Source organism: Channa argus, chromosome 20 (assembly GCF_033026475.1).
Source record: "Channa argus isolate prfri chromosome 20, Channa argus male v1.0, whole genome shotgun sequence".
Taxonomy (NCBI): Eukaryota; Metazoa; Chordata; class Actinopteri; order Anabantiformes; family Channidae; genus Channa; species Channa argus.
This window is the reverse complement of record NC_090216.1, coordinates 13,485,671-13,500,520: the sequence shown is the minus strand read 5'-3', so window position 1 is coordinate 13,500,520 and position 14,850 is coordinate 13,485,671. Positions and strand designations below refer to the sequence as shown.

The window sequence follows — 14,850 nt, the reverse complement described above, 5'->3', positions numbered from 1 at the left end:
CTCACACGCATTCGCACAAATTAGCCTACTACATGCGCACGCACGTACACACGCACGAAATGCGAATATAAGTTACTAGACTGAATTTCAAATCAAAAGGAAAACTAAAATAAATTCTTGAAAATAACGAATGTCAGGTACTTCTCTGCACGTAAATGTTTGACAAATCTTAGGAAGCATCCTTATAAAATCACCTTAAAATTTTCATTAGATGTTTTAAGTGATTATTATTCAGAAACAGCATCAGCTGGTATGGATTAATGATCATTCAGTTTTACAGCTGGTTGTGTGTATTTCACAGAACACCCAACATCTCTTATTTGTAGCTGTTTTTTTTTCATTAACAAGGACAAAATGTGAATTTCCAGGACCATCAACTTAGGAAAATGTGTGATATGATCAAAAGCTGTAAATTGGCCACTAATTAATCTAACGTTTTGTCAGCTATTGTCACAGAGACCAAGAATGCACTTTTAGTTTCATAATTAGTTTTAGCCGAGCTTTACATGTCAATGCTTGATAAACATCACTCAGAAATAACAATCTTTGCACACAATCCCTTTAAGTGATCAAATGGAATGATTTCTTAAACACGCTTTGATGGCAGAATAGCATTGTTGACCTCTATTTGTTTAACCTTTGACCTACATGGTGGAAGTTGTAACCACAGTTTTTGAAGTCACCATCTGAGTTCTCATACAGTTATAGTACAGTTGTTTATATGAATTTACAACTGCTATCAGATATCTCAATTTTATGGATCCATAATGTGATGTTTACAGTAAGTGGCCACCTTTATTTGTGAATAAAAATGAAGCCGACTGACAAGCAACGACACAGGTCTTTAAACTATACACTTTGGGCTGTTCAGAGCACGGACTGGGTTTTACCTCTTACCTCAAGCATCCACATTTATTCAAAATATGATTATGATGTCAGCTCATGTTTGTATGTTAACCACCAAATATCTGAGTGAAAGGCAGGTATTTGATTCTGATCTCAAAGGACAGCTACACTACATTCACTATTGGTGGTGATGAGGTAACGACACCTTTGCAGGGCAAGGAAATCCAGCTCCAATTCTTCCTGTCTGTCCCTGCCCATGTAATCTCCTGACTCACTGAAGGTTTTTCAGGGAAGATCCCAACCACGCCGGCAGTGACTATACAGCACTGACGGGAGCAGTGTGAAGGCAGGACCCGGCATGTGGTCCAGAGTTCAGGAAGGGAGTTGTGCTGAGACCTCGTTGTGTAGTACCAGAGGGAGACAATGGAAGAAAGTTACAGGAAAGGAAGTGAGGTGATTGGTTGCCTTCCCCCACCCTCAGTGTTGTGAAATGTGAACTGGCCTGTGTCCCTTTAAATGTGTATATGAAGGGTTCATCAAAAACTGCTGTTTATCCATTTTAGAAAAATGTTGCCAAGAGAAAAAATTATAATTGGACAATAATTTCAGAATGTGTCCATGGATTTGACAGTTGGTGGGGCCTAAGGCCTTTTGACCTGCACATCTTGTTATTAGGCTACAAAATTCATTAATCTTACATACATGTTTGCACGTAAACTGTAAGATTATTTTGTATATATATTTGTCTCTGCAGGCTTTAAAAAGCTCCACCTCTGCTGTAATAATAAGTAAAGTTTACTTAATGGAAAAGCTATGATTCCTGTTTGGCAACTTGTACAAATACACAGAGAGCAGACAGCATCGCTACTCATCAGTAGCATCATTGTCTTCTCAGCTGGTCTTTTATTTATTTTTATATTTTTTTTTAACAAGTATGATCATCACTGTAAATTAAACAGTGTGCGGCCAAATATGTTTGATTATGCTTTGTATGCAGAGAGCTGTCATCAAAAAGTATGGAAAACTGTACACTATTCCCTCTCTTAGTTTCCTTTCTATTGTACTATCACTGTACATCGCTCCTTCCTTAGAAGACTATCCGCTGACAGTACAACCTGGTTGACGTGAATGATCAATGTATCCATTGTTTCACAAAGCAGGAATTTCTGGAAAGAGTAGAGTACAAATGTACTTTACACACATTACCAATCAATGCAAAGTTGATTATGATGTCATACACTCACCCATACACAGTTTCTATACAATAAATTGGAATGTTCAGTTAATTTATCTGTAATGGTTAAATGATCAAATGATCAGGGTTCAGACAGTGGCCATTGTTTATTTATCCACAAATGTTGACTAATTCAACAGAAAAAGGATAATCAGTCTTATGATGGATCACGTCTTACTGCTTGAAATGCTTCTTGCTTCAGGATTCATTTTAAAGTTTGACTGTAACTGGATGGCAGCAAACTGTTAAGCCAAATGTCTCCTAAAGCCTAAAAATAGAAAATGAATGGTACAGTATCACTTGTTTTTCTTCACAAAGGCTTCAGGCATAAACAAATGCTCACTCCACTGCATTGGTAGTAACAATTAAGTCGTCCTCATAACCCCTCAGAGGCCCGCCTATAGCCAGGAACAAAACACAGTTGGCTTCATATAGTTTGAAAGAGACTTGAGGGAGACATGAATACGTTACATGACATCTTCAGTGACAGCATCTTTTTTTCTGTATTTTTCTTGCTACATCTTTCCCTGACATGTTCTGAAGGCCACCAGTTATGGGAACAATCCTGTGCAGCTGTCTGGAACAGTACAGGACGAGGCTGTTTTCCAGTTTCAGTGGAACTGAAGGGTGGAGTACAACAGGAGCTGTTTCCATCAAGCAATTCAATTGTTTCCCTTTAATCAATGAAACCTTGTAAATTCATCTGTTGTTCATAATGTGCAACGTGTTCAAAAGTATTACCTGTGGGACCTGAAGCATTTGTTTTACAAATGACAGAGGACATATGCCAGAAAATATCTTATGAGTCAAACTGAAGATGTATCATCTCAAACATCAAGGAAAAAAGAAACAAAAAATAACATAAGATGCCAAACTCAGCCTTTACTTGCCTCACCCTCTTTGATTAATTTTTGACCCATAAACTTGACCTCAATCTGTCATCCTCTTTGCCCACAATAAAATGTAGTTGTTGTTTTTTAATTTCCACTTTTAGAAGCCAGCAAATACCTTTGCATGGATGCACTTTTTTCCCTCAACTATATTAAAATATAAAATATATTAAAATATGTGCAGAGCAGATGAGTGGATGAACTGACCCCGAGCCCTGGTGAGTGGTAATAGAGAACCATGTTAATAGGGTACAATCCGACTGCAGCCGGGTTCAGATGCACATTCTGTACACATGTATGTAAGAGCTCTAGGGTCAAGCTGACAAGACATTTTTCTTTTGTAGGAGGATGTTTAAACAATGATGCAGTTTTAAAAAGCTACTCTCACTGTGTGGTTCTTGATTCTTATTTATTAATTTTGAGTCTACTGCCAGATATCCCCAAAAGCTCCATATTGTAGCCCTAAGAAAAAACAGTTTTAATGTAGCCCGAACAATTTTGTTGTTTTTCGTTGAATGGTGATGTATTATGTCCCCCAGATGTTGTAGTTTCACTGCTAACTTCCCATAACATCTTTCCAATGATTAACTTTACCTTCACACGACTAAAGGTCTACAGCTACGCTAGTGCCTGAAAGGTACCATTAGCTCAACAGAATGATTTTTAGCAGGTATAATATGTTCACTGGTTTTGTACGACAACATAAGATAAGTGATTATGGTGACACTTTAAATGTTCAGAACATGTAGCTAATAGTTATTAAAATATTTATCTCTGGACCATAAACTTAATATTAAGTCCACAATATGAACCAAAGTAACTAACAGACAGATGCCACTGTGCACAGCTGTCGTGGAGACGAGTATATTACTCATCCATCTTCGCAGTGACAGTTTGCAAATACACCCGCTTAAATTTGCACTGCCCTAGAGGAAAACATTATGTAAACTTCTCCTTATGAATCTATAAAAACAGCACAGTGAACTATTTGGTCCAATGCAATATACTGGCATGTTGATATTGTTTGGGAGTTGTTTGGACTATAATGTAGTTTCAGAGCCATTTTCTGTAATGGCAGAATCCTGCATTTCTCTGAATTCAATGCAAGAGTCTCAGTTTATCTTTACTGGTAAAAACAGTAAAGCTCAGCTAAACCAACCAGCTGCTATCCCAGCAACACATCTGTACACTGAGTAAAGATTTTAGAGTAAAATATATTTCCTGTTTGTGCAGTACAGTGTGAAGAACATTTTACACTATGACAAAAGAAGCATTCCTAGATGGAATGGCTGGGAAGGTGGGGGCCTATCTACCTTGGCAGTATAGTATATAGATGCCTAATATTGTGATATGGTGTAGTATTGTTACAATAGTAATGCACGTTCATTCATTTTAGGGGGAGGGGCATGGTAAACAAACATGACTGAAGACCATGTGACCAAAGGAGAAATTCATGCATACATTCAAAATTTCGAAATTTAAACAATAAGTTTGCGTGGTATTAGCAAGTGAATTACTCTGCTGATAAAGTGGCTGTTGAAATAAAATGTCATGTCAGTAGCCCAACTTGAATGAGTGTGTAAGTCCTGCACACTGTTTTTTTTAGTTTTGTAAACTAAATTGTAATTGTGCTACAATTAAAGAGCATTACTAAGTACTCCTATTCCAGTTAACTTGTTTTTCTCAACGCAATCGGTTTGCATGCTTTTTTTAAAGAAAGGTTAACTAATCAGAATTTAAAGTGCACCCTGAGGTAGAATAGGAACACCAAAAAAGTAAATTACACCAATTCCAACCAATTAAGAACAACATGGAATCTCAAAGAGCAAAAACTGCCATTTAGTACACATGGAGACACACACGGCTACATGCTCTGACAAAGACAAATACACACCCAAATCCTCAACAAATCCGCATGTACTGTTGGGTTTGGATATTTTCTTGCAACATGCCTCATCAGTGTGTCAGTCAGGCTTTTTTTTTTTCTATTCTCCAAACAGGCTAACCCAAAAATGTTTAATGCCCTGAACTTTTGTTGCACTTATCAAGGAAATGACCCTGTACTGTGTGGAACCGGATGCATCTAGTGCATCCCTGCGCTGTGCACGTATGACGTATACTTATAACCTGCTTCATGACCCATACTGTTATAATGAGGTACACACTGAGCCTTACAGCCTCAGAGTTTGTATATGAACAAGTCTGATTTATTTTGATTATGACTCATTGATTAGGAAACATCTACTCAACCTTCCAACATATCTGTTGAGCACATTGTAAAATATTGGGCCTTAGAACAAGAAAGCTTCAAGTTAATGCAACAAGTCAAACTGCACTTATCTGGACTGTGCTTAACAGTGAGCTGACTTAGCTGCACTGGATTTGTCTCCTAGCCCACTCATCATAATTAGGAACAACAGATTTGAGACTCCTTTGAAAAATAGAATTCTGAAATAAGGTTTATTGTTTAACAAATAAAAATTCTAAGCTGGGCCTCTGCAGAATATAGCATCTGTATTTGAACCCAGTAAGAGACTGAAGAATTCTGTGAAAAACCATCTGCAAAAATCCCACACACATTCCTGCTAATGCAAACACACAAGTAATGTGACACACAATGGTTAAGGGTGGGGAGCAGGCAATGCTGGCAAAGAACGAAAGAAAACTTGAAGAAGGAGAACTACACACAGAGAGAATGAGATTGAGGCCAGAGGAAAAACGTGGGACACATTGCTCTAACTGGAGCAAAGTGCCACAGTTTTCCTGCCGTTTGACCCAGTGGCTCAAAACTTCCCGTCACATCCACCAGAGTAGCATGTGACTCATAAGTTTGTTTGATTAGATATGATTGCAAAGCTGATGCATGATGAGCTTGATGGTGAGCATGTCAAAAAAGTACATTTATGAATAGATAAAACTGGACAGAAGCCCCCGTTTCATCTTATGACTACAGCTCTGTGTGTGCTTCATGTCATTCTAAGTGCAAAGTGAGGACTTTTTCAAAAGTTCAGTTTATTTTTAGGGAGCGTAACATCTGCTGCCACTGGCTAATAAGCCAGCTGTATAGAGCTGCCTGAAACCAGCCTGAAGTAAACTTCGAATCCTTCTGTCACAGCTCCACATGCCGTTGAATGAGAGGTTGGGGGAAGCTTGCAGGCAGTATCTGGAGGCAGTTCAGACATTAAGGAATGTAGTAGTACATGCATATTAAGAGTCATTTTGTGGATTTGTTAGTGCATATGCAAAAAAAGTAGGGGATTTTCATGTCTGGCAAAGTATTATTTTTTGATTTAGCTGTGGCATTTTTTAACAGATGAAATATGAACATTTTTAATGTTCTAATCAGACTATTCCTCTATGAATAAATATTTGGATAATCCATCAGATAACACAGTTTTAACTGCTGAATGATTGATAGCAACACTATATTACTGCAGTATACAGTACAGGCTTACGCTGGTCGTGCCAAAGTCTCAGCTGGATTCAGCCATCTGCTTTATATCAAATCCAGGCAATACATAATGAAAACTCTCATCATCAGGCGTTTACAATGTTAAAAAGGTTGACTTCTGTTTGTTTCCTGATAGCAGACATTCACCAGATTCTGCTGTGTGCGCTACAATCACAGAGCATTAGGCTTTGATTACCTGCAGATCATCAATCTGACAACTATGCAAATGGAAGCACTGTGGCACGAGTCATTAAATCTTGGTGATTATTTTGAGAATTAATTACCCAACATAATGATCAGATAAAATGAGACTCTCAATTGCAGTTTGGAGGAGGATATATAGCCAGGGCATCATGGAAGCAGTAGACAACAAAGACTCACCAAAGAAAGCTTGTCGGTGGTAGTTTCAGCTACTACAGTTACCAAAAGAGCCAGGCTTGTTTTTTCCACATTTCCAGTCTATATGGTCAGGTAAACCGACCAGCTGCTATCCCAGCTACACATCTGTACACTAAGTAAAGATTTTACAGTGGTACTTCTCAGCTGAACTAATTCTTAGTAGAAAAAAAAGCATTGTTTCCTTTACTAAGTAACTTCGTCACACAACCATGCAGCCTGAGGCTATAAAAGAGGTCTAATAAGAGCAATGATAGTTTGAATGCACAATCAACACAGAACACATACGTTTCACAGAGGCTCAATTATCTGTGGCCAAATCACTGTCAAGTGTATTGGTCAAAGCTATTATTAGTATGTTAGTAGGGCAGCAAGAAATGCTAAACACAGACATGTACCAACAGTATACCAGAGTCAGTACATGTTAGGCTGATTTATACAGATAATTTGGATGTAAGACTTATATGCAGTCTAACCTTGGTATGTTTTTTTTAGCTTTTTTTATCAAACTGAATCAAGACATATACATGTGTTTTTCTTTTCTTTTAAATGTGTACAACCTCAAGGGAGATATTTCCTTTAATGTTTTTTTCTGATTGACACGCTAAGGTGCCCCAGTGTGCCGCCACTGTTTTACAACCTCCCCCGATATGCCGACCACAGGCCTGTTTATCCTTCATTAATGTTTCTCCCCTGCTTTTATCCCCCCACCCCATTTAATGTTGGCGTATATCCTATTAATGTGTTGTTTGCTGGAGAAATCCCCCAATAGTATAATCCAGAGCCAAGGTTACGAACGTGTGTGTGTGTGTGTGTGTGTGTGTGTGTGTGCGTGTGTGTGTGTGCGTCTGTGGATGAGGGTGGGGGAGTGTGTCTCCACAGTGTGTGTGCAGAGACTAAAGATGCTGCTGCATTTAGTGGTTACCATGGAGTCAGTGACTAATTGATGGAAAAATAAAACCATTACAAAGATGATGGTTAATGATTTGTTGGAGAGAGTGAGGAGAACCAGAGATAAAGGTTTACAACTCTTCTGGTCAAAGGTAAATATTCGCTGAGTACGGCCATAAAACACTAAAATACTGCTCTCTAGCGTTCACAAACCAAACTGCAGACAATACAAGATAAGTGTAAAATTGACATCTCTTAAATCACCTTTAAGCTTAAAAATGGCAGATACAAGATACAAAGCAGATTGGTGGTAAAACAATATTTTGAAAGCTGGTCTCAGTACAATAAGAAACCTAAAGAAGTGTGATATGGGAAATTATAACTTCCAGAGCAAAATCTAAATATACTCTTTATGCAGATCGGCTCCATCCACTGTTCTTTAATACATTATGTTATTGGTCAAAGAGGGGCTATTTTATATTTTGATTTTATGATTTAAAAGTTAGCTGATAATAATAACAATAATAAAATGTTTTATTTAAAAGTGCCTGAAATCACTCAAGGTCACCGTACACAATAAGCAACAAACAATAAAAATAAAGTAGACGGTAACCATAGCTGTCAGAAATACAAGGGGGACATCCCCACGAGATGTAGTAGATACTAAGCTTTAGAAAATAGGGTATAAGTACATCAAAGTGGCACAAAAGTTAATTTAATTTTCACCATTTTGATTTCTCGTTTTTCTTTTTCCCATTCTACACCAAGAATTAACTAAATAAAAGTAACATAATTGCAGGTAATGGTGCCAATACATACCATTAAAACCTTTGTGTTGTTCACATTTCACGCATCCAGAGTGAGACTGCAGTTTAATGTGAAGATTCCACATTTCAACATATTATTTTGTATCATTCATGATCAGCTAGTGGCAACAGCAAAGTTGGCCTGCATATACATTTAAATCACGTGTGTATTTACATTTCTCTGCAGCAATCGGTCATATAAAGGCTTATTTAAATGTTGATGCATAACTATTAATTATGTAGAAACATTTTACTTCAATTCTAATGCATTGTAAAATATACCTCCCTACCTGTGCACTTTTTTGTCTGTCACTTTTCCTCTACATGCTGCACATGCTGTGGATGTGAACCAGCAGGTGGCGGGGTTAGACCGTGCTGCTCTGACCGGATATGACCTGCAGGGATCTCGGAGCTGCAGCTTCCCAACGGTGGGCGTTTATCACTCAATCTTGCCTCCCGAGTTTTTTCTTTCTTGGGTGTTGCCTGTCTTGTGTTCAACTTTGGAGCTTCGCTCGGTTGCTGCTGATATAGGGCGAGACAAGCCAGATCATTTGTATATAACAAGATTTTAAAGTTTGTGGATCGCGGTCGATGCCCTCTTACTTTGTTTACGACAGCGAAGAGGTTTAAATTAGCTGTTGTTAGCTCGCTAAGCTAACTGAGAGTACAATCTGCTGTAACGGGAGGAGCCGTCCGATGCAGGCCATTAAGTGTGTGGTGGTGGGGGACGGGTAAGTTGAACTTTTTTTTTGAATGTTTACGTTCACCCCTAAAAAGTCCCGGTTAGATTCGTATGGCAATGTGCTGAAGCTAACGTGGTTGTTTTTGTTGACCCAGTTACCAACAGTTGGCCAGCGGCTATTACGCCTCAGCTAACGTTAACATGCCAACACGGGCAACAGCTGTTGTTGTGGCGACTCTCCAGTCCAGCTGGGTCAGACAGATTTATCGACATGCTCCAGTTAGGTGTGACCGATTGGGTCACAGCAACTCAATGGCATAACACACACACCCACACACACACTGCCATGTCGACAGACACAGCTGGTACTTGTAGCTGTTGAATTGTCCCGCTTGCTTCTGTACAAACTGTGTGTATTTTCTCAGCTTTAACCAAAATATGTTTATTTAGCCACTTTCAGTATTAGCTTAGTGCATTATATAAAATCTTTAAAGGAGGTCAAAACAAGAACAAACTATAATCCCAACTTATTCTAGCCCAGAGTCTTTACAGCGGACAATCTGGCCAACTTTAATATTACAAAAAACTCAGAAGAATCCAGTGCAAATTGTGGTGATTTAAAAGTGAGCAAATGTGTGCTGTTGCACTTGATGAATTAGTAAAAACTTGGAAGAATGATCTGTACATTATTGTCAAATATTTATATAGAAACTGCAACATAAATTTCCCAATGTTTAATGTTAATGAAAACCACAACTCTAGCAGCGTTAGATTAAACTGGAGAATAACAATGCTTTAACAAAATAAATTGTCTAATTAGAGATAAATGGCAAACATCTGACCCTTGACACAAACTGGTTTTGGATTTATGGTCAAACCTCATTTTCATAGTTTAGTAGTTTAGGCCTCAGACAGTTAGGTGTTAATGGATGAAATTGAATAGTGTCTACGGGGGTTTATTTATGGAAATCAATATTAATGTCTTTGAACTGTGATAACATTTTTGACCAGATTAGCTGCATTAGCTTGTTTGCATCTTTTTGCTGCTACACTCTTAGGGCAGTTACTAACAAGTAATGATGGATTTATTGTTTTTATTAATCAGTGGGTCTTTTAAGTGGCCGAAAATTATAAAATGAATTGATTATCAATGTAGCTGCTAATTGATATACTTTCAATCAGTCCATCATCTAATTGCCATAGCTATCTTTGATTTTTGCAACATCTTACAGAAAAAAGTTTTTCTACAACAGATTCGTTTTATATCATCTCATTTGTTGAGGACCAAAGTTTTGTACTTTGTATTGGAAAGCAGAACACAACAGCACCACCCATAGAATACCAACACAAGCCTTCTGATGCTCTTGTTTTACCAAATTTCAATAATACACTCTGCAAACGCTGAGTCCGTAAATATAAATAGAATAATAGAAGTGATACCACAATAAAGAAAAGAGGTCATGTCCATTCATCCATCCATCTTTGTTAGAGATCACTGGTTAAACCGGTCTCACTTGAATTGTTCACCCATCAGGAAAGGCAAGTTGAACCCACTTTGTATTCTGTAAAAACATGCCTCAATTTTGCTGAAGAACAGACTTTTGAAACAGTTCAAGTATAAATGAACTAGTGATCTTGTCCTCTTAAGGTTGCATGTTAACATTTCTCTGTCCCTGATCTTTTTCTTCCTCATCCCAGGGCTGTAGGTAAAACATGCCTGCTCATCAGCTACACTACGAATGCCTTCCCTGGAGAGTACATCCCCACGGTGTAAGTAGCACACACAGACGCACAGGTGTGGTCAACAAATAGAAACGTGGAAAGGTTTAAATGATGAAGCTAGATCACAGTTGGGATGGGAGGATGAGTCATATTTTGATTGACAAATGTGTTGAGAAATATCTTGATGTGCGTAGATTCTGTATATTACCATGTTATAAATTATCCCCATCTCCCCCTGCAGCTTTGACAACTACTCTGCCAATGTGATGGTCGATGGGAAACCAGTAAACCTGGGCCTGTGGGATACAGCAGGACAGGAGGACTATGACAGACTCAGACCACTGTCCTACCCACAGACAGTATGTATGCTAGTAGTAAAAACTGCTGCTCTCTGGCCAGTGCCCTGTACAGACTAGTTTCAGCCAGACATTGTTAGAATGAATACTGTTTATTTGCAGTTGTTCTGTGGCCTGTAACTCTTAAGACAGAAGCTATGCACTCAGCAGAGTAGAGCCATGTATTCACAGTACCTATACACTTATCTGAACGATGGCTAGAGAAAGTGAAAGGGAGGTCTTGTGTGCCCTCTTTGTCCTCACAACAAACTGGCTTCTTTGCCAGAGACTCACAGTGAGTCTGTTTGTATTTAACCTCCAGGACCCATTTAAATTTATTGACTTATGTGGATTAAGTCACTATTGTATCATGTGTGTTTATATTTAGCATCATTGTGTTGATTAATTGTAATATGAGTTTGTGGTTGTTCCTTTCTCAGTTGTAATAGAAACTTAGCCACAGTGCTGATTATGTTTTTAATGATATATTGATGTTGGTCATCTTTCCCTTCTCAGGATGTATTTTTGATTTGCTTTTCACTCGTCAGTCCAGCTTCCTTTGAAAACGTCCGTGCCAAGGTAAGAACAGCCTGCTATTTAAGTGTGCAGTTATTAATTAAGCCAATAATAATTATATTATTATGTAACTGCTTTCCATTAAGTTTTATGGTCAGTTTAAGTTGACAAAAATTTATTAGATTTTTACCGTGAGCCTGATTGGATTTTTCTAAAGTGACATAGAGTGAAACTAAAATCCCAAAGTAGTTGTTAAGTAAATAAAGCCTAACAACACACACACACACACACACACACACATATATATATATATATATATATATATATATATATATATATATATATATATATATATATATATATATATATATATATATATATATATATATATATATATATATATATATATATATATATATATATATATATACACACCAACATAATACTGAAGAACTGGACAAAATATGCTGGGTTCTTTGTTTACAAAAAGACAAATTGTTCTATAGCACACAGATTGTTGTATTGCTTTGTTTAAATGGAAATGTGTTGATAAGGGAATGTTTGTTGTTTTCTTATTTTGGCATAGTTGCAAGATTGAAGGAAATTATTTGTAGTACAGTTTGTAAAGTAACAGAAATAAACAAAAGATATACATTGTAACAGCAGGATTGCTAATTGTTGGTGGACGTTCGTATCCTGGTTTCCTGCAAAGGTCGCATCATGTTGATTTTGGATAACAATCAGGAAACTGAGAAAGAAACCAACTATTTTTAGCAACCTAACCACATTCCAAAGACTGTCATGTTGTCCATGTGCATCCTGTGACTTTGTTCCCTCCTTCTGCAGTGGTACCCGGAAGTGAGACATCACTGCCCAAACACACCCATCATCCTTGTTGGCACCAAGCTGGACCTGAGGGACGACAAGGACACTATTGAAAAGCTAAAGGAGAAGAAACTTTCCCCCATCATCTACCCTCAAGGCTTGGCTATGGCTAAAGAAATAAGTCAGTTGAGGCTCTACAAAGACACTAAAACATGTTTAGATCAGTTGAAAATTATGTCACACTTAAACTCACAAAAATATTACTTTTGATAATAAAAGAACAATAGTGCTTAGCTGAATGTGCCACATTATTATTTTTAGTTTAAGGTTAAAATCGCATCCACTTACACTGAAACTACATATGCAAGGGGATGCAACCCAAACCCTAATCCTAATTCTATAACAATGTACATTCAGCTAATACAAATGTTCTTTCATCATCACCAGTACCAAAGCAAAAGTTTGAAAGCCCTATGCTCCACGTGCAGTTAAGAGTGTAGAACTATGTTTTTTGATAAACAATCACACTGTTACATTGATAGAAAACACCCCTGAATTATCTTACTCAATGTTTAAAATTCTTTTTGGCTGTAAAAACATGTCAAGCAAAAAAAACAAGCTGGTTTACCAACCTGTTTCTCTGCTTTTTCTCTGAAATCCATCTCGGTGCAACAGGTGCAGTGAAGTATCTGGAGTGCTCTGCCCTGACACAGCGCGGGCTCAAGACAGTGTTTGACGAAGCCATCAGGGCAGTCCTGTGCCCACCGCCCATCAAGAAAAAGAAGAGAAAGTGCAATCTATTGTAATTAAGAACCACACGGAGCAGAAAATCAGAACTGGTCTATTATGAGGGAAACGGGTGATGACTGGGTCCCCAAAATATCTGTTCACCCCACGTCCTTTCTTATGTATGAGCTTTAGTAGATCAGATTTCCATCTGAAAGAACTTCACAGATTAAAGCAGTGGGGTGTTTTGTCACATCTGGTTTTATGTTGCTTACAGCTGTGTAGTCCTTTCAGATTGACAAGATGAAGTTAAGGCCTGGGGGAATGTAAGGGTGGGGGGGTTGATGAAGGGTGTGGGGTTAATTAGGGAGAAAAGTTCTTATGGTAATTTTTCTCTCTTACATTGTGAAGAAAACACTACATGAACATGAATTTATTATGAAGATACCATAGATGACTGTAAAAGAAAGACGTAGTCACGTTGCTCTTCCCCCTACACTAAGAGATTCCTGCTGCCTTGATGACATTTTACATTTTTAGAAACTCTAATTTCTCCATTTTCTTTGTCAGTTTTATGTCATATGTGGTTGAATTAATTTTTTTTATGTCATCTAACAAAACTGAGTCATTGCCAAAACTCAGTCCACAGTCCTCACTTTGTAGTCACTACATGAACAATAGTGTTTTTTTTCTTTCTGTTTAATGTAGCTGTAACTTTCTTAAAGATTTCACTATGCTGTTATAAGGAAACAGCTTAATATTTTCATCACTTATTTCAAGTGTGCTGAGTAAGAAATACTCTCTGCAGTAATTGAGCATCTAAATCCCTAAGCAGGTAATTAGGTCATTTTGTTCCTAAAAGCTTTCTAGGTGAGACCATTGCTCTCTTCTTGCTATATTTGAATGAATACACAGTGTTTTATGGGCATGTGAAAGTGCAGTGCAGCCAGAGTTGTGGTGCTGGCTCATTCTCTGTTGATGTGTAAAAGCTTGACCCAATCATTTCAAGTTTTCTCTGAATTCGTGCTCAGAACGTGCTTTGTGTATTTAGGCTTTTCTTTTCAGTATAAGCTGCACATGTTGCTGTTATGGTTGTGCGTAACCATATCGTTCTGACCCCATCTGGTACTGTGTTATATGAAGTCTTTGAGCCAATGTACTAGCACTTGAAGGTTGCAGTGATTTTGTTTTGTTGTACAGTATGACCACAAGCAATAACTATTCAGCAGATGTTTTATTTAGAAAAGAGCAATGATCAAATGCATGAGGGTTCTAGGGAAAAAAGTGTACATCTGGATTCATTCATGTTTCTATAACATTCAGTGCTCACGTTTATGTACTTTGTTGCTAGATTTGGCAAAATTTTTCATAGTATCTAAAAGTACAGCTGATTTTGTTTTTTTAGGCAAATAAATTTACCAAAAAGTTATTTTTTCCTTTTGTTTTTTTATCACTTGTCCTAGCAACAGTTCACTGATTTATTTTCATTTATACCGTGGCAAAAAATAGTGATAAATACTTATTAGACTT

At 37.6% G+C, this 14,850-nt stretch overlaps 1 protein-coding gene across 1 annotated transcript; it reads left to right on the top strand.

Moving 5' to 3' along the window:
- The first annotated feature begins 8,944 nt into the window (after nt 1–8,944).
- LOC137105419 (ras-related C3 botulinum toxin substrate 1) lies at nt 8,945–14,749 on the top strand. The gene is made up of 6 exons (XM_067487589.1): nt 8,945–9,245; nt 10,895–10,966; nt 11,160–11,277; nt 11,770–11,832; nt 12,616–12,775; nt 13,270–14,749. The coding sequence occupies exons 1-6, from the start codon at nt 9,211–9,213 to the stop codon at nt 13,398–13,400; spliced, it is 579 nt and encodes a 192-aa protein (XP_067343690.1). The 5' UTR covers nt 8,945–9,210; the 3' UTR covers nt 13,401–14,749.
- The last annotated feature ends 101 nt before the right edge of the window (nt 14,750–14,850 follow it).